Source organism: Anabrus simplex, chromosome 1 (genome assembly GCF_040414725.1).
Source record: "Anabrus simplex isolate iqAnaSimp1 chromosome 1, ASM4041472v1, whole genome shotgun sequence".
In the NCBI taxonomy this organism is placed as follows: Eukaryota; Metazoa; Arthropoda; class Insecta; order Orthoptera; family Tettigoniidae; genus Anabrus; species Anabrus simplex.
In genome coordinates, this window is record NC_090265.1 from 866407683 (window position 1) to 866435199 (window position 27517).

The following is a 27517-nucleotide window of genomic DNA, read 5'->3' on the forward strand; positions in this document are numbered from 1 at the left end:
GCCATCACATGTTGTTATCGTTCCAATAGGGCATACTTTGCCCTACCTATGATCTACGAAGCTTGGAACATGTACGATGTAGCTAACTGGCCACAGACCATCATCTCCTCATCCTTGTCCAACCCAGCACCATACCCAATGTAGTGATACATATGGTCTTGTACAGGGTCAAATAAACAAATCCATCCTTGGAAGCTATAGAGTATGCAACCTTACTACATCCTAGGCAGCTGGCTGTTAATTCTTATGTGGGATTCGAGCCACCTACCTCGAGCACTGCCTACTATTACATTATCTCCCAGTCTGCTTGCCATGTGAGCCACTGCGACACTTGACCTACGGTCCCCACTTTCCAGCCTATACGGTACCGTGCTCCCGGTCTGTGCGTCCACCTCCTGTTTTAAAGTATGTGTTCTGCATATCTGTACTCGTTTTATGGGTTCATTTGAGGTGGCCATAATGAATTAATAGTGGCGCTCACGATTCCTGCTGTCTTCTAGTCCGTAAACACACATCTCATTATATTACCCTGGTTTAGGGAGATGGACCGATGTCGTTCAGAATTGTAGTAAATGTGAAGGTATGCATAAAACTGGATTGCAAGGGGCTGGTGGCCACCTGATATATCGCATTGAGAGCTTTACAACTTTGAAGCCCCAGACTCGCAAGGCGTCACACCAATGGTATATTCCAGGATACGAAATGCACATTTACTTGCAGGTTGTCTTGGTTACTGGTTTGAGATTTTGTAATTGTGCACTACACAGTCGAGGTGGTGCTGGTGATAATTATTTTTTTATGAAGTACAACTGGGCAACCACCCTAACACTAATTATTATTATTATTATTATTATTATTATTATTATTATTATTATTATTATTAATGCCTTGTTTTCAGTGGCGAAGTTAGGGCTCGAGGCCCTCTCTTCCACTTAACCACGTACTAATCAAAATCAAAAATAAAATTATGAGATAGTTAAAATAGTTAAAACCAAACAAAAAATTAATAGAATTGAGAACAAATTTAAATACATTACTAAGTTAATAATAAAACTAATAGTAAGAACTCTTAATGATGACTAATCCTCAGGCGCGCACACATTCATACTTCAGCCATTCAGTTAGCTGTCCTTAGCAGGTAGTCTTGGCAGGTGACCTTAAACCTTTGTAAAGAGCTAGTTTCTCTGACCTGAGCTGGCAGGGAATTCCATAATCTGGCGCCGGTCACTACAAACGATCTATTAATTTTATTTATGCGATGCACTGGAATAGAAAGAGTGGATCTCGAACGTGTATTTAAGTTGTGAAACGATAAAAAGGTGAATTTAGAAGAAATATACAGTGGCTGACTTTCCGCTAGTACTCTAAACACCATCGTTAAAATGTGTAGCTGCCGACGTTTATCAGGCTTCAGCCATGAGAGAGCCTTATAGTATGGGGTAATATGAACACCGTACCCGATATTATAAATAAATCGCAGGCAGGAATTCAGTGCTCGTTGAAGTTTAAGTGTTTCTTCTCTTGTCATATCAACTAGAACAACGTCACAATAATCAAGATTAGGGAGAACCAGTGTCTGTATTAGTTTGGCCTTAAGCTCGAATGGAAATACATCCCATTGCCGTTTAAGAGGATGAAGCACTCCAAAAATCTTTTTACAGATGATTTTCGTGTGATCAGACCAATCAAGTGTTTCATTCATAATTACGCCGAGATTTTTAACTGTTTTACTGTAGGAAATAATGTTACCATTCAGTAGGATAGGCGGGATTGCAATATTGTTTGAGCAGTTCAGTAATTTTCGTGTTCCAATTATGATTGCCTGAGATTTTGTGGAGTTTAGTATAAGAGAATTTTGTTGTGCATATATACTGAGTCGTCGGAGGTCATTGTTAATGTCTTGTATTGTTTCATCTAAGTCTGAAGTCTTGCATTGTCGATAAATCTGAAGATCGTTAGCATAGAGGTGGTGTGTGTTATTTCCTGTCACAGATGATATGTCATTGATATAAATACAGAAAAAGTAAGGGCTCTAGAATACTGCCCTGTGGGGCACCACTAAGTTTCATTTTCCATTTAGAGACCTTGTTGTTTACTGTTACACGCTGTTGACGGTTACTCAAATAAGAACTAAAAAACTTAAGCACAGCCAGGTCAAACTTTAGTAGTTCCATTTTCTTTATCATAGTCTGAATGTCTATAGTGTCAAAGGCGCTACTGAAGTCAAGAAGGATAAGTATAGTAAGCAGTCGTTTGTCCATAACATTTCTAATGTCTTCAGTAACCTTCAAAAGTGCTGTCGCAGTACTGTGCCCCTTCTTAAATCCAGACTGCAAAGGGTCCAAAAGAGCATTTTTATTTAGGTACTCCAGAACCCGCTCGTATACTAAACGTTCGAACGTACAAAACGTTCAGGTAAATCAGGTAACCAAGAAAAAAGTTATTGGCAAAAGAAAGGGCCACTAAGAGCATGAAATTGAAATACTTCTCAGGCCTTGGAAACTTATTATCATCAAGGTCAAGAAAGAATAATAGTTCACCAATATAGGTCAGATAGGAAGGACGAAACTGAGGATACTGACACAAGTAAGTGGAAGCAATGCCAGACTCACCTAAGGGAACCGAAGTCGCCAGTCCATGCTCCCAATCTGAGAGTACTTGTTCTACCTTTTAGGCACCTGTTTCGATAGCCAAGGCATACCGTGCATGTTATTGTATCACTCACACCCACAAGAATTACGTGGTGAAGAATGGAGCCAGAATAAACATGTGACAGTGAAGGGGTTAAGGCATTTCCATTCCCCTATTTTGAATAAATAATTTGAATTAGTTATCCAGAAAATAGTGAAAACATAAAAGTGACTTGCAAATTTTGCTTGGAAGCAATCATCTTTAAAGTCTGATTAGTCTAGCCCAGTGATGGTAGCTATCTAATGTGTCTATATATACATACATGCATACATCTTCATTATAGACCATTATGTCTTTCAGCGTTCAGTCTTCAAGCCTCTGTGAATTTCCTAAACACCGCCACAATCCTCTATTTGAATTTAGTTTTGTGTCTTCATGTAGTTCTATACCTCTTATCTTTAAATTGTTAGAAACTGAGTCTGATCATCTTTGTCTTAGTCTCCCTGTACTTCTCTCACTCGCCATAACAGAGTCCATTATTCTCCTAGGTAACCTATGCTCCTTCATTCGCCTCACATGACCCCACCACCGAAGCCAATTTATGCATACGGCATCATCCATCGAGTTTGTTTCTAACTTAGCCTATACCTCCGCATACTCTCCTGCCATTGTTCCCACTTGTTTGTACAAGCAATCATTCTGGCTACTTTCATGCCTGTTATTTCTAACTTACGAATAGTAAATCATGAGTCCACTCAGCTTTCACTTCTGTAAAGCAATGTTGGTCTGAAAACAGACTGATGTAAAGATAGTTTCATCCTAGAGCTGACTTCTTCTTACAGAATACTGTTGATTGCAACTGCGAGCTCACTGCATTAGATTTACTGCACCTTGATTCGCTATACTATCGTTCTCGGGGAACACACATCTTAAACACATGAAATTATCTGCCTGTTCCAGGTTTGTATCCCCAATCTGACATTCAATTCTCTTGGATTTTTTATCTACTGACATCAGTTCAGAATTGGAAGGGCTAATTCATACCATACTCATTGCACCTATTTTGAAGTTCCAAGATATTAATTAGACTGCAGGCTTTTGGCACAATCTGCTGATTAAGTTGTCAGCATAGGCCAGACTGCTTACTACATTTCCATCTAACTGAATCCCTCCTTGCCACTTTACAGTATGTGTCTCTGTTATTCGTACAGGCTTCATTTTCTCATGAAGACTCGTATATTCACATTAACGATTGAAAAATTGAAATAAAACGTACTTTACGGGAAAAAACATAGTTTGTCAATGATAATTTGTTAGTGAAAACCATACTTATTTCCATACAGGCAAAAATATTTTATATGAATGTGCCGGCATCGACAAATGCGTGTACCAGTTGTATTCGTACACATGTACAGGATGATGTCCACTGTTTGTTTGGGATGCACGGAAAAGTCTCAGTGACGGCATACGACTGCTAAAGTGCGTTACTCTCCTTCCTAGTGTATCTGTGGTGGACATGGGTACGAGTGCAGAGTTAAGTACGGAACTTAAGAACACTGTACATAAACTGGCACTTAAAGGATTTTCATTACGAAAGGTTGGGCAGCTAGTCAATAGAACACATTCTACGGTGCAATATGTGGTTGATAAACTTAAATACAAAGGCATTGTTAAGAACAAGCCAAGGAAACCCAGGAGAAAGTGTTCAACTGAAAGGGAAAAACGATTTTTTGTTCGGCTGATAAAGACAGATTCCAAATTAAGTGTACCATTATTGAGACAACTCACGGAGGTACAAACTGGAAAGAATATCAGCAACTCCACCATCCGTCGGATCCTGTATCGACATGGGTACTATGGAAGAATCCCTCGGAAAAGTAGAAAAAAACAGACGGCTTAGACTGGCATTCGCTAAAGAGCATATAAATAAGGAAAATGAATTCTGGAATGATGTTATCTGGTCTGATGAGACAAAAATAAAGCTATTTGGGTCAGATGGCATCCACAGAATATGGAGAAAAATTGGTACGGACAATGGTGTGGCGAATACACTCCCAACTGTAAAGTACGGTGGTCTGTATGTAATGCTTTGGGGCTGTATGTCGGCCAGAGGTGTGGGTAATATACATTTCATTGACGGAATAATGAACAAGGAGGGCTATAATGCAATCCTGAGGGAAAACGTGAAGCAGAGTGCGGAAAAAATGGGGATGCCACCTGCTTATATGTTCCAGCATAATAATGACCCAAAACACACTGCTGATATTAATAAGACATGGTTGATCTGGAACATTCCTAAGCAGCTTAGAACACCTTCCCAGTCTCCGTTTTTAAATCCCATCGAACATCTTTTGACTACGTTAAAGAGTTATCTCCGTAGACAACGTGTGCGTATGAAGGAGGAACTTATAAGTGTGATTCTTCAGGAATGGCAGAAAATCAGCCCGGACATGTGCAAAAAAATTAGTGTATTCTATGCGACGACGATGTCAGGCAGTTATAAAGGCTAGGGGACATTCTACTAGATATTAACATGTTCCAGTAACCTTTCTTTTTTGTTTATTTCAAGTGTTCAATTTGCTTGTACGAATAGAAAAGATACAAGATTATGGGCGCGCTTTTAATTAGAGGCTGTATGTTTTGTTAACATGGTTGCAAACAAATACAGTAGATATATGTTTCATGAAGGCTTTGTTGAATGTATATTCAGTGAATAAAATCCTTTTCAGCTTATCGTTTTCTGGCAGTGCATTGAAGTACTAAAGCAAACAGCCCGTACGAATAGAATTGGTACATACTGTATATCTTTCAGCAGATGATCTGTGTAAACTAAGAGCAGTAAAGGGTGAAAGATTACAGCCTTGTCTAACCCCTGTAAGTACTTTGAACCAAGAACTCGTTCTATTATCAATTTTCACTGCAGCCCAATTGTCCACGTAAATGCCTTTGATTGATTTTAATAATCTACCCTTAATCCCATAGTCTCTCAGGATGGTGAACATCTTTTCCATCAGTACTCTGTCATATGTCTTCTCTAGACCTATGTAACATAAAGAATAACTGTCTATTCCTCTCATAGCATTACCTGGTACATACTGAAAATCTGATCTTTGACAGCCCCTCTGTGGTCTGAAACCACACTGGTTTTCATCAGACTTCCTCTCAAGCACTGACCACACTCTCTGTTCCAAGATGCCAGTGAACACTTTGCCTGATATACTGACCAATGAGATACGTCAATAGTTGTTGCAGTCCTTCCTGTTCCAGAAGGTACCTTATTAGCATTCCGTTGTAATCTTATTACTCATTATCTTCTTCACATGGTGGATGCACCAAGATAATTCTTGTCTTGATTCCTCTAACCGCTAAATCATGCACATTATTCATTCATTTTTGTGTGCGACAGAAACTGTGTTGCATGCTGTTGTGTTCCTGATAAACAATCCCACCCTGCCCTTTCCCTTCTCATATACCATTTAAGAACACCTTATAATCTCCCATCTCTTCCTCATTATCTCCCCTTAACCAGACATCATTAACTCCTAACATGTCCTCTTTGTTGAGTCAGCCAGTCCTACTTTCTTTTTTCCATAAGCTCCATTAATTTTGCATTCTCCCCATTGAATTCCATTTTGTTCACCAAATTGTTTCCAAGGAGTAGCTGGCCTGTCAAGTGGGAGCGGAACTCTGTCACTGCCATACATTCTAGGCTTGCTTAAAACACTGAGCATGCTTGGTGAATTTTTTGTGAAGTAGGATGCTACCCTATTTACACTTTGTTGCAATAAGATTGTATTGTCCTAGACGCATGAGCACAAGAGAATCACAGTTCGGAATATGTCTTCGTTTTCCTTCCTATTTTAGAGCGGCTGGTATCCCCACTACAAGTGATGAAAATCATTTTTCGTCCGTATTGAAAGTTTCATAAACTGTATATAGGATAATATCTTTTGTTTATTTCCACCTATTCAATACATTACAAGAAGTTGGCATTTACTTTAAAACATTATTCAGATGAGACATGTTTCGCCTCTCACTGTGAGGCATCTTCAGTCATTATCAAAAACCTTATTATTTTACCAGGCATCTGGTTAAAGATATTCAAAAATGTGTTTGATGATTATAAGAGAGGTAAGATTTACGTTAGTTATAAACATGTTCATGAAGTAACTAAAAATCAAATATATTGATAAAAACATATGTAGTTCTTTGTTGAATAGGACTTGTTTGATTCTACTATAGTAAGAGAAGGTGGCTTGAAACCGTAGTCGTTAATAGATGTCTAATAGATAGTGGAAGGCATAAAATATCAGTTCTATGAGAATATACATTACATTCAAATGATACTAAAAACTAGTGGATTCAAAGGTAGTACATATAAAATGTTCAATGAAATAACTATAGATCTAATAAAATGATAAACACATATGTAGTTCTTTGTTAATTAGGACGTCGTAAGATTGTACGGCTTAAAGCCGTAGTCATTAATAGATGTCTCATACATAGTGGAAGGCATATGAAATCAGTTCAATGAGAATATATAATACAAACAATTGATACATAAAAACTGGTAGATTCATAAGAGGTACATTTAAAAATGAAGGCGTCATGTGACTATAAAAGACAGTTGATGGCTTAAAACCGTAGTCAAAGTTTGAAATGTAGGTCAAATAACTGCTAAATATATGGTAAAAAGATATAAGTCAAAATATACAGCTTAGTATAAAAAATATGAAGGAAAAACATTCCAATTGCTTGACAAAAGTTACTTGATGTTGGCATGCGTATGTCCGTGATATTTATTGGTCAACATTTCGTAGGTTGAGAACGTTGAGAATTTCCACCCATTATCATCTCTGCAACTTTCTTTTTACAAATTAGGCCAACTATAAACATCGGGTGAACTTCTTGTCAACGCAATCTTGCCGAATAAATCTAAAATAACCTATAAAATGTTGACCAATAAATATCACGGACATACGCATGCCAACGTCAAGTAACTTTTGTCAAGCAATTGGAATGTTTTTCCTTCATATTTTTTATACTAAGCTGTATATTTTGACTTATATCTTTTTACCATATATTTAGCAGTTATTTGACCTACATTTCAAACTTTGACTACGGCTTTAAGCCATCAACTGTCTTTTAAAGTCACATGACGCCTTCATTTTTAAATGTACCTCTTATGAATCTACCAGTTTTTATGTATCAATTGTTTGTATTATATATTCTCATTGAACTGATTTCATATGCCTTCCACTATGTATTAGACATCTATTAATGACTACGGCTTTAAGCCGTACAATCTTACGACGTCCTAATTAACAAAGAACTACATATGTGTTTATCATTTTATTAGATCTATAGTTATTTCATTGAACATTTTATATGTACTACCTTTGAATCCACTAGTTTTTAGTATCATTTGAATGTAATGTATATTCTCATAGAACTGATATTTTATGCCTTCCACTATCTATTAGACATCTATTAACGACTACGGTTTCAAGCCACCTTCTCTTACTATAGTAGAATCAAACAAGTCCTATTCAACAAAGAACTACATGTGTTTTTATCAATATATTTGATTTTTAGTTACTTCATGAACATGTTTATAACTAACGTAAATCTTACCTCTCTTATAATCATCAAACACATTTTTGAATATCTTTAACCAGATGCCTGGTAAAATAATAAGGTTTTTGATAATGACTGAAGATGCCTCACAGTGAGAGGCGAAACATGTCTCATCTGAATAATGTTTTAAAGTAAATGCCAACTTCTTGTAATGTATTGAATAGGTGGAAATAAACAAAAGATATTATCCTATATACAGTTTATGAAACTTTCAATACGGACGAAAAATGATTTTCATCACTTGTAATAATAAAGCCAACCAGGCTAATAAAAACAAGTATCTAAACCTTAAAACAAAAATTAGCAAGATCTCAAAAGATATTCAATTCCTAAAAGAATGTGTAAGATCCAATCTAGTGCCGAAATTTCTAAAATCGACTCAAAGGAAAAACATTCCGAAACATAAATCTAACGATATTCAAAACAAAATCAACAACCTTTGGCTCAAAAATGAGATAAAACTATTGTATAGCAAGAAATCCTTATTAAATACACAACTTTATCGCGAACATTTGATTCTCGCGCAATCGTTATCACCGCTAGAATGGCTTTCTTATCAACAACACATTACATATAAAATACAGATTGCATTGAACAAAAAACAAGAAACACTAAATCGTAAATTGACACACTTAAAAGAAGAAAAAGCAAAATCAATGAACCGGAACAGTAATATAAAAATATCCCCCTCTCCTTGGAACAATATTCCAACTACAATTAATCTATCCGACGTCACCTTTACAGATAAAGAAACACGTTTATTCAACCAAGGCTTAAAACATAATTGGCCCAACCCACATAAAGCAGAAGATATAATCACTACAATAGCCGAAGCTGAAACAAACATAAACAAACAAATTCCAGCAGACAAACAAAACGACATAAAATACGAAACTAAAAAGAAATTACCTGCCCTTGTAAAAGAAATTTTTAACAAAAATAACTCGTCCTCACTAAAACAGATCCAAGAATTAAGAAAAAAAGTGGACACTAATAATATAATAATAACTAAAGCCGACAAAGGCAATACTGTAGTCTTAATGAAAAAACAAGATTACATTAATAAAACAGAGGAGTTCTTCTCTAATGAGACCTACACAATAATCTCAAAGGATCCCACTACAAAAACTCAACGTAATCTAAAAACACTTTTAAAAAACTCTTCATTTTTATTTAATGAACATGAATACCAAAGTCTCATTAATATGAACCCCAAACTACCCACCGTCAGATCACTACCGAAGGTACATAAAAAGGACGTTCCCATTCGACCAATCATAAACAGCCAAAATAGCCCGACATATAAAACCTCACAATTCCTCCAGAAATTTCTCAAAAAACATTTCAAATTCCATAACAAACACCCCAAAAATTCAATAGAACTATGTGAAACTCTCAAAAAATTTAACTTAAAACCTAATCACACATTGTGCTCTTTCGACGTTATTAACATGTATTCAAACATTCCCGCTAAAAAAACTATAGAAATAATAAAAAACAATCTTTCCAAACATAACAATTTAAGCAAAATAGAAATAGAAGAATTCTTAAAAGTACTAAACTTCGTCTTACAAAACAACTTTTTCACTTCAACAATAAAATATACAAACAGGAAGGCCTGGCCATGGGAGACCCTTTATCCGGAATACTTGCTGAAATTTATATGGAAAACCTCGAAAACAGCAAAATAATAAATAACATCAATGGATTAAATCTCTGGCTATGCTATGTTGATGACACGCTAGTAATAATTGACAAAAACCTCAACAATAGTGAAAACATATTAACTTATTTAAATAATCTGGATAACAATATTAAATTCACTAAAGAGGACGAGAACCACAAATCAATTAATTTTCTTGACATCACAATAACAAGAACTTCCAATAAGTTTGATTTCCAAATTTACAGAAAACCCTCATTCACACCTATAACTATTAAACAAAGTTCCCTTCATCCACAATCACACAAACAGTCCTCATTTTATAGTATGGTGTACAGAGCTCTGAAAATTCCCCTTTCAGCGACCAATTTTAAAAAAGAAATAAATACAATAAAATAAATAGCCACTTTTAATGGATATAATCCCTCTATCATAGACAAACTAATCAATAAAGTTAAATTGAAACTATCCACAAACCTCTCCCCAATAAAAAATGAAAAATCAAAGTTCGCAACCTTTACATACACCAACCCAATCATACACCAAGTAACCAACACCTTAAAAAATCAAGAGATCAAAATAGCTTTCAAAACTCAAAATTCAAACCAAAAAATGTTCTTCAACCATAATACAATAAATTCAGAAAATAATAAATACTCAGGCTCCGGTATCTATAGATTAAAATGTAATGAGTGCCTCAGCTCATACATCGGACAAACAGGAAGAAGCTTTATAACTAGGTACACAGAACATTTCAATGCTCAGAAACATAATAAACACTCAGCAATGAGCAATCACATGAAAGAAACGGGGCACAACTTTACCACAATTGAACAGGACCTTCAAATTTTAAAAACAGTAAAAAAAGGTAGACTTATGACCGAATTCGAAAATTTATACATATTTTTGGACCAAAAATTCAATGCTAATAAGAATTTAAATGATCCAATAGACAATAGAAGCCCTTTATATGACCAAATAGTAACATTATTCAATAATGTAAACCTTCAAGACAAAAAGTTTTTTTAATATTTTCAAAACAGTATCAACAAACACCCCTACGTCAACAAATACATCATACCCCCTCCCCCTCCCATCTTACGTAATTCCCCTCCACGCGCCATTCATAAACCAATAAATGATACACGCCCCTCCGCTTCCCCTACCATTCACAACTCCCTCCCGTTCACGAATCACAAGCCTACAACTCCGCCCCCTCCTACCCACCCCCCTCTAGCCAGACGACATACGTACAACACAAGGAGTAAAAACAGTTAGTGACCATTAGTATCCTAATAGCGCCTCACACAGCTTGTTAAATGGGCCTACAACGCCATAGGTAAGCACCAACATTTTCTCACTAACAACACTTAAACAAAACCTTCCCATGTTTTCTTTCATTTTCGTCAAAATTAACTACAGTTTTTTCTTCATTTCAGAACCATTCTATAACAACAATAATTCAACAGCTTCATCAAACTTCCATAATACTCTTCAATAGTATAAATTATTTACAATCAACATTTTATAAAATATATTGTCATCGAAGAAGAACACAACAGCTCTCCAACCTTCACGTCAAAAAAACCATACCAACGTTGAGAATTTCCACCCATCATCATCTCTGCAACTTTCTTTTTACAAATTAGGCCAACTATAAACATCGGGTGAACTTCTTGTCAACGCAATCTTGCCGAATAAATCTAAAATAACCTACGAAATGTTGACCAATAAATATCACGGACATACGCATGCCAACGTCAAGTAACTTTTGTCAAGCAATTGGAATGTTTTTCCTTCATATTTTTTATACTAAGCTGTATATTTTGACTTATATCTTTTTACCATATATTTAGCAGTTATTTGACCTACATTTCAAACTTTGACTACGGCTTTAAGCCATCAACTGTCTTTTAAAGTCACATGACGCCTTCATTTTTAAATGTACCTCTTATGAATCTACCAGTTTTTATGTATCAATTGTTTGTATTATATATTCTCATTGAACTGATTTCATATGCCTTCCACTATGTATTAGACATCTATTAATGACTACGGCTTTAAGCCGTACAATCTTACGACGTCCTAATTAACAAAGAACTACATATGTGTTTATCATTTTATTAGATCTATAGTTATTTCATTGAACATTTTATATGTACTACCTTTGAATCCACTAGTTTTTAGTATCATTTGAATGTAATGTATATTCTCATAGAACTGATATTTTATGCCTTCCACTATCTATTAGACATCTATTAACGACTACGGTTTCAAGCCACCTTCTCTTACTATAGTAGAATCAAACAAGTCCTATTCAACAAAGAACTACATATGTTTTTATCAATATATTTGATTTTTAGTTACTTCATGAACATGTTTATAACTAACGTAAATCTTACCTCTCTTATAATTATCAAACACATTTTTGAATATCTTTAACCAGATGCCTGGTAAAATAATAAGGTTTTTGATAATGACTGAAGATGCCTCACAGTGAGAGGCGAAACATGTCTCATCTGAATAATGTTTTAAAGTAAATGCCAACTTCTTGTAATGTATTGAATAGGTGGAAATAAACAAAAGATATTATCCTATATACAGTTTATGGTATCCCCACTGTCGAGACCACATACAATAGGACCTTGATAATCTGGCGTCCTCGGCGATCTGCCAATGTCAGATTATAAAAAATACTGTATTATCAAGGTCATTTTTAAAAACCTTCTGTAAACAAGAGGATATAAATAAAAACTACAGTTTTAACATTCAAAAACAAATTATTGTTGTTTATTAAACACAATAGATGATTTAGAGTGAAAACAAATTAGAAGTATGTATTACTGTACTATAAAAAACAATATTGAATTAAAATTCAAATAATGTACTGCACAGTTAAATCTGTTTGAGGCACAAAGCTTTAGCAAATTTCAATATAAATCGTTTTTGTAGGCCCATTATGAAAACAAAAAAGCACCACGGCTTTGAAGAAACTAGGAACAATTTTAATCAAATGAAAATGGTTAAATACCAAGAATTTGGTACAGTTCAATCTGAGTCACTGTCTGTACGCATTAGCATATAGGTGTCTGATGATTTAAACCGAGCAAGTTGGTTGTGCAGTTAGGACCAGGCAACTGTGAGCTTGCATTCGGGAGGTAGTAGGTTCGAACCCTGCTGCCGGCTGCCCTGAAGATGCTTTTCTGTTGTTTTTATCACACCAGACAAATGCTGGGGCTGTAGCTTAATTAAGGCCATGGCTGCTTCCTTCCCACTTCTAGCCCTTTCCTATCCCATCATTGCTAAAGACCTAACTGTGTCGGTGCGACATAAAACAAATTACGATAATGTGAAGGGCGTGGACCATGTCGGACTGGTATCTACCACTGATGGGATAGTTTGAATTGTTTCTGAGCCCTCTGAAACATTGTAGGGATGTTTAATTTTATTTTTGGATTGAGCTCTTGTTTGACAATAGTTGCTTGTATATTGTGGAGATTCATAACTTCAGCAATGTCGTATTATTGGTTCCTCTCTGGGAATTTTTTCAAAGGTCCTTAAGGGTTGCGAAGTCTCAGCCCATGAGATGTTCGGTTTAGAAAACATATTCACTGCACGTATGAAGTTTCACTATGCTGTAGTCTATTTGACATTTGTACACATTGCTAAACTTAGATACAGTACAATGAATTTTTTTATAACTGTAAAAGAAAACTGCTCCGCACTTACACAAATGTAAGTACTGTAACTGAAGGTCTATGTGAACGAAGAATCATTGTGATACTAGCACAAAGCCAAGATGCTGACCGGCTGATCCCAGTGAGAGCATACTCGCACAGTGAGGCAAACAATAGTGAGTGACGACGAAATGCCGAGCAGTTCTGATATCTTCGAAATGCGTTCAACTGTACTGCCAACAGTGCCAAGCGCTAAGTTCCTCAAAATATCGGAAAAAATCGATTTCTGATGCTTGCCAGACTATCGGGTCTGCCGTATTATCAAGTGCTGGATTATCATGATCCTACTGTACGAGGCCACTCAGCCATTACCAATGATTCACCCACTAAGAGATGACTACAGTAAACTGCATCACAAGCCATCCACACCACAAAGTCTTTTTAAATGGAATATTTTATGAGTAGCCTCAGTTATTCAGCATACAGTCAAAACCTTGCACCATCTGACATTTGCGTCTTTGGGCACCTGAAGAAATTCCAAAATGGTCAACATTTCAGTTCAGATGATGTGAAATCAGTAGGATGCAGTTAGCTATACTTCCAGCGAACATAGTTCAGTGAACAAAACATATTCAGCTTGGTTGTACGATGAAAAAAATGTCTTGAGAGACATGATTCATTTGTTGAAAAATAGGTAAAACCTGTAGTTTTGTTTTCCATAATGGTTTGGTTTTATTACCCAAATATATATATGTTTAATGTGCAGTGAGCCTCTGTGGCTCAGGCGGCAGCTCGCTGGCCTCTCACCACTGGGTTCTGTGGTTCAAATCCTGGTCACTCCATGTGAGATGTGCACTGGACAAAGCGGAGGCAGGACAGGTTTTTCTCCGGGTACTCCGGTTTTCCTCGTCATGTTTCATCCCAGCAACTCTCTCCAGTATAACTTCACTTCATCCGTCATTCATTAATCATTGCCCCAGGGGAGTGGGACAGGCTTCGGCAGCCGGCACCATTCCCATCCTCGCCGCTAGATGGGGCTTCAATCATTCAATTCCTGACCTAGTCGAATGACTGGAAACAGGCTGTTGATTTTCATATTTAATGTGCATTACTTTTTGACCTGTCCTTCCATAATATACAACATTGTATGAAAGCCTAGGTTGTTATATTGTTACTCTTCAAGTTGTACAATGAAATACTTAACACTGTTAAACCTGAATTGAAAGTAAGTTGCAGTTTTATACAAGTGTGGTATTTTCAGTGCTGTACTTGTGAGGTTTCATTTTTGGGCAGGTTCAACAACAGGTCGTGAACGATGTGATAGTATGCCTTCTCGTGCTCGTACTACAAGTGAAGGCCATCATCAAGCACTGCCTCATGCCACGCGTAATATTCATTTGGTACCTGGCCATGGTGCTAGCCGACCACACTCAATGTACTCCCGAGGCATCTCCTACTCTCCTCCTGTTGCATCTAGCCCTGTCAGGTAAGGAAACTTTGTAATGCAGTTGTATTGCCTGTGCATGTTTTTTCAAATGGCACTGTTCAGATGACACATTTATTACAAAGGATTTTTACTTCAGTGTTTTTTAAAAATTGTTCCTTACAGTTTGGGGAACCGTATGTCCCACCCAATACATGTTGTTCTTTTCCATCAGCACTGACTATGGAAACTTCCCAAATTTGCAGGCTTTGCATGCGTATGGTGAAAGATGTGTACAATGTTTCTGCCTTAAATTGACAGATTGGTGTTAGAATATCACATTGTTTGGCATCTCATGTAGCCTATTACTTTTTACATTGCTCTAAAGTAAGAAAATACAAGTTTTCACATTTTAATTTGTCGGAGTAGTTATTGGCGTACATAATGCAGAATAGTTGAGTGTCCTAACAGGATAATACTTAATTTACAGGTTCGGTTGTATCCTTTTTTGAGACGGGGAATCATCTCATTTTGGCACTCAAGTGACATGATAAAGAAAGAGCTTTAGGACAATGCTCGAACCTACACCTGTGTGTAGTAAATTGTTGTTCATTTAATATCTATATTTTTATATATACTAGTTTTACTAGTTTGTTGTCAAGCATAAAATGAATATAATTCATGAATATATCTCACGGCGACATTGCACTGTAAATAACGTATGAAGTAGACTTCATTGAATTCGCCCACTTGCGTGCATTCTGGAGTTGTGATGGCCGTGGTGCCAAATCTGTAGCTTAGGTCCTTTTCAACTGAACAAATATCACCTAGGACACCATAGCTTAGTTGGAAAGAGCATCCAGCGCAAAATTGGGAGGTTTGGGTTCTGATCCCGCTGGTGTCTGACCATTTTTGTTCTGTACTGAACATCTCTTCGATCTGTACTATATGTAACGAACATGACCTGATATGTTGAAAGTTTACTTAGAGTATAATTATCATATAAAATTCTCGTAACCCACAGATTAATGAGCGAGAAGGTTACATTTGTTCTCAGGGTCATTTCTGGGTCATATTATGTGTGACATCAGAACATTGTTGCAAGGATAAGTACTATGTTGGAATGTCCCCTGAACAGTTGCACCTGCATTTCTTTGGAGTTGATAGTAGAGCCTAATCAAAACTAAATTCTTCAGATTAACCGGTAACCCAAATCAATAATAGCTAAATGATGTATCGGGTCACTGGTGGGCCAGTGCAGTGTAAAATCAAACCACTAATATTTACGGCCGCAGGGAATGTGTTAACAGTAAATAACTTACCTACCCCATTAGAGCACTTTCAACCATGTGTCTTGACATCTTACGTGATCCTGTCATAGGAATCATTGCTACGAATGACTGTTTCTAACTGGTTGATAGCTCTCCAGTGAAGTAATTTATGTACTATTGGAAAACAAACGTGAAGTTACTATAATTATAGTAGCTTTTACCATAACTGCATAATGATGTCAAAATTGAAGAATTAAATGTCTTTAAGCGTATTTATCAAGGCGTCAAAAACTAATGAATAACTTCTTTTGGTAACCTTACATTGCAGCGAATCTACAAATTATTTTTAAATGCTGAGGATAATGTAAAGCGGGACTCAGAAATAATCGGACAGCATTTTTAAAAATTACAGAATTTATTTTTTTGAGTTACAAACTTCAGTCACCTTCGAAGTACTCTTCATTAACAAATTCAAATGTTTTCTCCACTTTGCAGAACACATTTCATACTCGTCATTCCGGATGCCTGCAAAACTGCCTCCAATTCTCTTTTCGCCTCCAGAATGTTTGCGAAAGATTTCCCTGTCAACTCCCTTTTCATCCAGGAGAAACAAAAAGAAATCACATGGTGAGAGATCTGGTGAGTAAGGTGGGTGAGGATGCGATGTCATGTGGTTTTACCAAAAAAAAACCACCCCGCACAGAAATGGCTGTGAGCGCTGGAGCATTGTCATGGTGGAAGAACTACTCCCTTTTCTTCAACTGAACACTCACGCAAATGCCTTGAAGCATTCAGGTAGAAGCCTTGGTTCACCGTTTGATGCTTGGGGACGTACCCTGAATTAATGTTGCCGTGAATGTCGAAAAAACTGGTCGATGTTGTCTTCACAGCCAATTTGACTTGACAGGCCTTTTTCAGGCAAAGACAAGCAACAACACGAGCCACCTTTTTATCAGGAATCAACAAGCTGGGTATAATTTCACCATGATCCATCTCATTTGCAAATCTTCGGATACAGTGTGCTGCACTGAGCTCAAGGAAAGACCAGATAGTTCAGCAAGTTCACCAGTAGTACGCCTTTTATTCTCGTACACAAGTGCGCACATTTTTCCCATATTTTCATCAGTTCTGGATATGAAAGGCTGGCTCAGGCATAGAATGTCTTCAATCAACATATCGCTGTGTTTGAATCACGAATACCACTCAAACACTAGAGTTCTTTCAAGGTGTGTTCTTTATAACCTGTAGACAACATATCAACCTGTCCGACACACTTTTACCAAACAGGAAACAAAATTTCAATGCCACACGCTGTTCTCGAATATCAGCCATTTCACAAACATCAAAGAGATCGAAAAACACGTCAAACGAAAACTGTCACAGGGGCTCACTACAACCATCTCAAGCCACGCCTCTTGGCATACTGATTCAGGAGGGTTTACTCAACACCCACCTAGAGGGAGAAGCCTGAATTACTACCAGTTATTTTTGGGTCTCCCTTCATATGTTTTCTGTCGGGTGAATTTGTTATTGGCTAGCAGTTAAACAAGGCAGTATGTTCTGTTTGTGATTTGAAGATGATATTTATCTGTTGTTGTTCAGTATTTTTTCTATTTTTACAGCCCTGCTTCTGCCGCATGTTCCACAGACTCCGCTAGTTCATCATTATCAATAGATGATGGTGAAAACTATAGTTATGGTCATTCATTGACACCTGATGAACCTGTCATTATGGAAGAGAATTGTGATGAATATGAACGATGGTCTGGTGTAGGTGAGTTTCGGCATACTTCTTCTTTCATCCCAATTTGTTTCCAATATATAATTTTATGTTGAACATTATCTTCATTGACATTTTTGTATGAATATGTTTACATGGAAAATCTTTGTGAGTAATGACACATTTGAAAAATTATTTAGATTGCCAACTATTACAACTATTTTTATAGTTTGTGTGCTAGAAGCTTAGAATGGCAAACCTCTCTGCAGTATTCATCAAGGGCATATGGTGCTATGGATGGTGATTCATCTGTCGGATGGAGAAGTTAATCCTTGAGCAGACCCCTTGATGCTATTCGACAGACGTACACTATTGCCAACATTGAGTTTTACTCTCTTTCTAAGTTGTCGTCGTCGTCATCATCATCATCATCATCATCATCATCATCATCATCATCATGCACTACAAACCCAATACATAATATGCAGTCATCACATGACACGCCTATACTCCCGTAATGATCTTCACCTTTGAGGCAAGGAGTAATGAATTTGATCTCTCTATCTCTTTGAGCAAGTTTTTACTATGATATTCAGTGGAATATTGCAACCGATATGATTAAAATAAAGATGATTTTTGATTTTGCTCAAGGAAGAGGTGAAGTAGCACCAGCAGACAGCAATTCGAGGACATGCCTCTGGTTTTATGTATTAAATAACAGCAAAGGGGGACTTTAATGTATATGACTGATTAAAGTGCCCAAACTATGTATATATATATTTAAAAAAAGGGGATAATAGAGGACTTTCTGTTAGAAAACCAGTTATACATTATGAATGGAGACAATGGTTCACCAACCTTTCAGTGTGTAGTAGAGGTTCCAGCCATGTCGGCTTAACTTCTCCATATTTTTACCCTAGTATCCTTGTAACTGCACTGTACAACAAATGCCTGGAAATAGAAATATTTCCTAAACATTGGGGAGGAAAAAAAGAAAGAAGCCAAAATCATCCCAATAAAGCCAGTTAAAGTAAATACAGAAGATTTAACCATTTGGGGTCCAATTAATTTCCCGCCTGCATCCTCCACTGTTCCAATTTAACATTAGGCAAGTATGGGAAGGAAATACTCACATAAGTAAAATGCTGAATTTTTACACTAAAAATATGAACTGCACATTTCCTTATGTTAACAAAATTTTCAGAAACATTTTCTGGAAGTGTGGTACTTCTGGAGGCTTTTTTTTGGTGCAGTCCTGGGTTCTCTGGTGGTGGTGGTGGTGATTATTGTTTTAAGAGGAAGTACAACTAGGCAACCATCCTCTATATAACACTAATCAGAGGGAAAAAAATGGAAGGGATCCGATATTTCGAAAAATGAAGATATCGGCCAAAGGAAGGCAAGGGTCACGAAGGGCGTGAAAATGAAAGACTCCCTAGCCCTCGCAAACCTAATAGCGTCGGGGTCGGAAAAGAACAAGAGTTGACCAAGGGAGGTCGGACAGGATAGATTAAAGTGAGGAGCCTGGCACAAGTAAGTGGAAGCAATGCCAGGACTCAGCTGAGGGCCCCGTGGTCGCCAACCCACGCTTCAAAGTTCATAGCCCCTGATGCCCCTTTTAGTCGCCTCTTACGACAGGCAGGGGATACCGTGGGTGTTATTCTACCGCCCCCACCCACAGGGGGTGGGTTCTCTGGACAGGTGTCACAATAAAATAATATCTTATATCTGCCTCCTTTCACTTTCTTGTCAGAACACACACCATAGTCCTTATTTTTTTGTGGCCTTCAAGCATGAATGTATGTAGTTTCTTATTAAGATAAAATTCTTTGTCACAGCCTCTCCGTTGGCCGCACTTACAGGCATTTTGTTTCTAACATCTCCCATAAGCCCCACGATAACTTGATTCCTGAAAAACTTGTGACTTACTTCAGGCTTACTTTCTGCCTTTTGCTGCATATTATACAGTTGAAAACTGTTCACTGAAGCTGCCGGCTTCTTTCCTGTATTAGGAGACGTGTATTCTATAGCACTGTTGTGAGTGTACTTTGAAAAATCACAATAACCTTCTTCATTTATCACTCCCTACATCACAGTTTTTACCACTCTTCCACTCCGATTCCTCCTCCTCCCTCAAAAATTGCTCTCGGATTCGGAAAGACTAATTTTACTCCCAGAATTAGTCAACATATCAACATCAATATCGCCACTGTCACACAACTGTCTGTAAATATCATCAGGTTTCATGCCGCAAATGGTGGACCCCATGTTGATAAACAAATATAAACACGACAATGTTGAACTGTCTCCAAAGAGAAAGCAGCTCGAATAAAACAAGTTAACAGCAGATGGCATCATGGAGCAGAGAAATGTCCAGGCTAATACTGCATAAAGTTTGGCGCCATTTTCGCTCCAACATACATAACCTTGAAGTTGTGTCGGCTAGATCCGACATAGGGCCGGAACAGAAAATTAACAATTGGATCCCAAATGGTTAACCAAATATTGACTGCTCCTCCTATTAAATAAAATGATAAAGGTAGTAGAGAAACTGTTTATAAACAGATTAATGCATCGCTTAAACTTGAACAATGTGCTACACGACAATCAGTTCGGGTTCAGACTTCAAACCAGCACAGTGGACGCAGTTTTGGCTGTCAAGGACTACATGAAGGAGTCACTGAAATATAAGGACAGCGTGTTATGATCAGCTCAGATGTAGAAGGCACCTTTGATAATGCCTGGTGGCCTGAGGTTCTTAACATTTTAAAAGAATTTTGTTGTGCTAAAACCCTCTACAGCTTTATCAGAAGTTACTTAAGTGACAGAAGATGTACATTAACCATTAATAGCTTAGAGATAGAAAGGAATGTAGGAGGAGGATGCTCGCAAGGATCTTGCTGCACACTACAAGAAGGGCTCTGAAGTGATAGCTTGTGCAGATGATGTCTTGTTCGTGATTAGAGGTGAAACACTGTAAATTGAATACAAGGCCAATATTTAAATGCTGAAAATCTCCAATTGGGCCAAAGTAAATAAACTATCTTTTAACAGCTAGTAGTGATTATTGTTTCAAGAGGAAGTACAACTGGGCAACCATCCTCTATTAAGACTAATCGGGAAAAAATGGAAGGGGTCCAGCATTTTGAAAAATAAAGACATCAGCCAAAGAAAGGCAAGAGCCACGAAGGGTGTGAAAATGAAAGACTCCGTAGACTTAATACCATCAGGGTCAGAAAAGATCAAGAGTGACCAAGGGAAGTCAAATAGGACAGATGAAAGTGAGGAGCCTGGCACAAGTAGAAGCAATGCCAGGACTCAGCTAAGGGCCCTGTAGTCACCAACCCATGCTCCCAAGTTAAGAGCCCCGGGGGCCCTTTTAGTTGCCTCCTACGAAAGGCAGGGAATGCTGTGGGTGTTTTTCCACCACCCCTACCCACAGGGGGATTTCTTTTAACATAAATGAAACTCAAGTAATGCTGGTTTCTAGAAAAAAGCTAACAAGACCCTGCGCTTCTCTGCTGCTATCTCGACGAATACGGTATGTGGTTGTGTTAGACCAGCCCATGTTATTCTTCTCCCATGCCCATGCCAGGGTTTTGGCACGATGAGCACCGAGGAATAAATAACCATACAATACATACACAGGCAGAAAGATATCGAAAAATAAAAATAAACAAAAAAAATCAGTGAAACCTCCAATCAAGCAGAGGTAACGGGGCGACAAATAAATATCTATCATAGTTTGCGTGGACTGGGTCAAATGACCAGAGACAAAAGTCATGAACTGAACTCGAGCCTATTCAATTAAGAAGGGAAGATTTAAAAGGCTACTCCTTGTACTCCTACAATAATAATGCCGAGTAGGAAACAAAAAGTTTATTAAATAAACATAAGATCAAAATAATGTCAATGGCCACATGGTAATCAGAAACAAATAAAATAATGAAAGAAAACTGGTCCTGATGGAATCAATACATAGGCCTAATAACCTATGTACTACCATCATAGCATCGTGCCTACCCATAATACGATTCAGCCAACAGGTTCAGCCTTCATAAATAAAAATATACAGAATATAGAGAAATAAATTGTTACCTTAGGAAAAAAAAATAACCTTGCTGCATAACGCAGACCTTGGTCCAAAGCAATATAGGCCTATCATTGATATCCATGTCAACAGGACAAGTATTTACAGATTGCGACACACGGTTTTAAAAATAAAATGCAACTCACAACAGTGGTTTCCAACAGACTTCAACAAAAGATGGAAAGATAAAATATGGCCATACCAGCGATCGAAAGTAAGAAGGGAGAGTCACGCGCAAGCATGGCGCCCGGGATCGTGGATGAATAAGGCATTGTTAAGGGAACACACAAAAAAAAGTGGAAGTGGCCAAGAAAATGCAAAGATAACAAACGACACAACTAGGCAGTATGATATGCGTTCTACATATCTCACATTCGAACACTCGCGCAGTAGGTTAAAAGGATCCAAGGAACAGGGAACGTCTAGTAGAGAAAAACAGTCGGAAAAAAACCTGCAAAAATGTAGAAGTACGGTTCATAAATAACATCTCATGTGGATGTGTATAGCCAAACTTACACAAGATCGGAGGTCCAGTTCACATCATCAATACGTCTCTCATATACAACTCAAATGCCAAAGCAGCAACAGCCTCCCCTGTACTGGCTTTTCCAATGTACAGCCACATAGCGGAGACTTCGGAGAACAAATCGTTACATGCGTAATAAGATAGAGACCTCCATAACATGAACCGTAGAATAAAACTGACATAACACATATCCAAGGTGCAACAGAACTCATTCACACAATACAGATACCCAATGATAGTAAGACACAGATCAATGTACAAAGTTGTGACACCAAGAAAAACATAGCTAATATAATAAATTAATGTTACATGGACAACAACAGAATGAACAAAATAACCAAATAAATAAATAAAGACCAACAGAGAATAAGGAAATAGTAGTCAACCACAATGCTACGTGGTGATATAAAACAAACATGGTCCAAACGGCCAACCCCAAATAACAGGGGGGGCAAAAAAAAAAAAAAAAAAAAAAGTAGTTAAATTAGCTTAATCAGGCCATTTATATAAGTGCAATAAAGTACGTTGGAAACCTCCGAGACCAATAGTGTTCATAGACTATCTTAAAACGTTTGGAGTAACACTTGTAAAATCAAGCATCGAGAAACATTATGTCGCTCTCCATTACCCTTCATCAAAACAAAAACTTAGAAGAAGAGCCATGGAAAAGCCAGATAGTCAAGATCAGGAACATAACGTCGTAAAATCACAGGACGGCAAAGGCGACCTGTGATCTCCTTGGGCTAAGTTTGCTTGTACAATTAGAAGTCAAAGTCGGCCATGATAGCCATATCAATGAGTACACATATGTAAAAGAAAGCACGTTCTTCAGAAAAGCGAACCACATAAAGATAGAGATGCCCAGGATATGGCACAACCCACAGATTTTAACTATACAGTGCACTCCCAATCATCATCATCATCATCATCATCATCATGATCATCATCATCATCATCATTAGTCGTTGTGCTCATTACTGAGCGTCATGACCTCATAACTCCATTTCCTTGTTGCAACCTTGACAAGGTGTCTCCATCCCGAGCGGTTTTCACATTTCTTTAATATGACCTGAAGTGGTAGCCCAGTGATCTTCTTCGCCTGATCTATCCATCTGCTTGCTGTTCTTCCTCGTGGTCTACTGCCTTCAGTTTTGCCTTGTAAAATTACCTTTTCCAAGTTCTCTGCATCTCGTCTTAAAATGTGGCCAAGGAATAATAATAATTCACGGTAATTAATGCACGTACATCCGCGAATTATCAAAAACCGCAAATTATTTGCAGTCATTTTTAACCTTGGTAAAAACAAAACCATAGGTTAAAATAATGAAATATATTTTATGAACAAGCAGAAAATAATTATAACACTTCACATTGTATTGTAAGACACACTAGAGAAAAATTACAAAATGCCATGTGGATTATGCCAACATTCATATCTAACAAAAAGAATTGTTCATCACTTTTTGTTTTTTAGACTATCGTTCATTTTTTCTAATTTTGGATCATACATTTTTCAAGAAAACAATATCTGAAAATGAAAATTCATCTCCATTTTCTTTGTAAGAGATAAGTGTGTCTATAGAGACACTAGCTTGGCTGTGGGGAAACTTTCGGAGTTTCCGTTGCATCACTCCCGCACTTGTTATCATCTGAATCTCCATCTTCCTCACCACCCGTCAAATTGCATACAATATCCTCCTCACATTCCTGTCTGAAACCATAATCATCCTTATCGTCGTTTAACCACTCAATAATGTCACTTCTTCTGTATCTTGGCATTTATCCCGGTTTTTCAGTAATGATATAATCGCAGTGGGACTACGTTGCCCGTTTGAAATGCCATTGTCACTGAAGCCGGCAGATGCTTGCTCTTCACCTAGAACAGATTTTCATGATCGTGCGAGCATAGTGGCGGTAATTTTGTCCCATGACTTATTGACTGCATGAAGAGCATCCAACAAAATGAAGTCCTTCCAAAATGTTGGAATATCGATGCCTTCCTCAACCAATTGCTGTAACAGAGATGACCTGTAGTTCTTCTTTAAAGCAGCAATAACGCCTTGGTCCGTAGGTTGGAGAATAGAAGTTATATTGGGGGAAGGTATTTCACGTAAATATCACCTCCTTTAAGTTCACTGTCGTGTGAATGAGAAGGCGCATTTGTCAATCAAGATTAATCCAATAGACTCCAGGGTTTCTTTTTATTCTGCCCTGTGGTGTGATCTGTCTTATCAGTCCTTGGGAAGTCTGGCATCCCTTTTCTGTATTTTCTGACTGTGCCACAAGCTCCAATATTTTCCCTGTGTAGGTACTCAAAAAGATGTGGGCTTGTGTACCAGTTGTTGACATAGAGGTTGTATGTAGCCTTTACCAATGTAAGGTGCTTTTAGAAATTATACATCTGACCCAGACACTTCCGAGTTTTTCATCGTGTTCTATTTCTGTAACCTTTCCAGTACAAACAGTGTAATCAACGATAAACGTAGTTTCACAGTCTCAAAGTATGAACACCTGTTTACCAAACCTGTGTTGTTTTGATGAAATGTACTGTTTTCATTTTAAGTGACCTTTCCAAACAACTAAGTCTGTCATCATTGCAGTTATTTTGGAAGGGGTAGAATATAGATTAAAAATATTCTCTGAAATAGTTCAATATGAACCTAATTTTGTAAAGTCTTATTGCCTGGGGCTGTAGGTTGTTATCAGAAAAATGGAGCAGTCTTAGAATGAGGCAAAAATTGTCAAGAGATATCACTTTATCAAATATAGGAGTTTCAATCAATGTGTTTCTTGACCAGTGGTCTTTCATCCTTTTTTTTTTCTTTTTTTTTTTTCCCCACATGGCCTAATTCCCAGGAAAACATGAACAGCTTCCATGATTGTGCCTTGCCACTTATGCAACTTTGACTTTTTCTTTATGCCCGTATTTTCTATAACAAATATGTAGTACTTGTTCATTTCTGACACTTAAGTTCATAATATTATGATCAACAACTTCTTTGAAAATCAATACTTCGAATCTTAAATCATTGTCACCTTCAAATGAAGATTGACACTAACATCTGAATTAGATGGATCAAAATGAGCAAAAAGCATAGGAAGAAACTTACCTATAGAACTCCACTTTCTGCCTTCAGTTTGAACAGCTGAATGCTTAGCCATCTTTGCAACAGGAGGTTGCACTTCATCCTCAATTTCCATGCTGTCGTCTTCCGAGTTATCACCGTCATAAATATCAATGTCATCATCAGACTCCTCGATAGCCAAATATTACTTATATCTTGCGGAGCAGGCCCGCATCTTCGAATCGACCCCGCCATTTACAGTGTGTATTTTTTACTATCAGAGTGTGTTTGTTTCCAGGCTGAGCTTATGTACGCCACTATGAAGCTCTTAAGGCAATTCTCAGTTCCATAAGAGGAGGCTAAAAATCTGTCCCCAGGGGACGCAGTGCCACCTCGATTATAGGGACTTCCAAAGATGTATAAAGAAGACGTTTCCCTCGGCGATATGCCCTAATACGTATGCTCTGTTTAAGTACCTAAGCAAATTGCTTCAGCCACACATAGGGCATACTGAATCATACGTTAAGGACTTTCTGTATTTCGTCAACAGGTTGTCAACCTATAACCTTTCAACCTAATGCACTTTTGGTGAGTTTCGATGCGGAGTCCTTGTTTACTAAAATGGTGATTGACTCGGTCATGTCTGTCATTGAACATCTGTTCCCTGAGGAGTTATTTTACCTCTGCATGACATCCAGCTACTTCTTACCTAAATCAGCAACATCCTTCAATTAAATTCACTATAGAGACAGAGTCAGATGGATGCCTTCCTTTCTTGGATGTTCTAGTAAGAAAGAAACCAAATGGCTCCTTAAGACTTGGTCTATCATAAGCCTACCCACACAAATCACTGTCTTCATGCAGATTCTCACAACCATCCAGCACAAAAACAAGGCATTCTCATGACGCTCACCAATAGGTTGATACGAATTTATGAGTCATCAAATATCCAGGAGGAGATGGACACTCTAAAGTCACGTTCAAGGTTAATGGTTACAGTGATGTGCAGATTCGTAGAGCCCTGCATCCCAGAGGGACGACCAAGCAAAGCTCACAAAAGGAAGAAGTGAAGGGAACTGCCTACTTGCCTTACATTTACAACACCACAGATTGAATTGCCAAGGTCCTCTGCAAACACAATATAAAAACTGCGTCTCGCGCAGTCACTAAAATAGCTCACAGTCTAGGTAAAACCAAGGACGAATTGTCTCCACTTTTACATCCTGGAGAATACAAAATTCTCTCTATTTGCGGCAAGGTATACATTGGCTAAACATGCCAGGCCATTGGTTTTTATATCAAGGAACATGAGCAAAATATTCGCCTCAACCAGCCAGACAAATCAGCAATAGCTGAACATGCCCTATCGTTGGGTCATGATGTCGTGTTCCAAGATGATTGAACTCTTACCCACGCTAGACACTACAGGTCCAGGACTATACGGAAAGCTGTGGAAATACGTAAAAATCCTAACAATTTCAACAGGGACACATTATCAATTAAGTACTTAATGGTTGCCAGCCATTAAGGATTTACCTAGATAGTTCCCTTCCCTGTCCCTTCACTATTGTTATTTCATTTCGGTGTTTTTTCCAGATTCGTATGTTCCTCATCGTCAGATGTTTCAATCCAGGTTTGTGTCAGTGTCATACTTTTATAATGTGTGTTATGTGACTCCCTCTCAGATTGATTCTGATGATGCCATCTTCTTCTGCTTTGAATGCCAGCGCTGTACTGCGTACAGTGAGCCATCTGGTGACGAATGAACGTACCACTTCCACTTCTATTACTAACATCTAAATTCAAACTTCATT

At 37.6% G+C, this 27517-nt stretch overlaps 1 protein-coding gene across 2 annotated transcripts in view; it reads left to right on the forward strand.

Moving 5' to 3' along the window:
- The window catches only part of chico (insulin receptor substrate 1 chico), a 454841-nt gene that overhangs the window by 270979 nt on the left and 156345 nt on the right, over nucleotides 1-27517 (forward strand). For both annotated transcript variants that reach the window (XM_067136485.2, XM_067136486.2), the window contains 2 exons: nucleotides 14902-15094; nucleotides 17925-18076. In XM_067136485.2, coding sequence (XP_066992586.2) covers nucleotides 14902-15094; nucleotides 17925-18076 — 345 coding nt within the window. The remainder of the gene's footprint in view (nucleotides 1-14901; nucleotides 15095-17924; nucleotides 18077-27517) is intronic.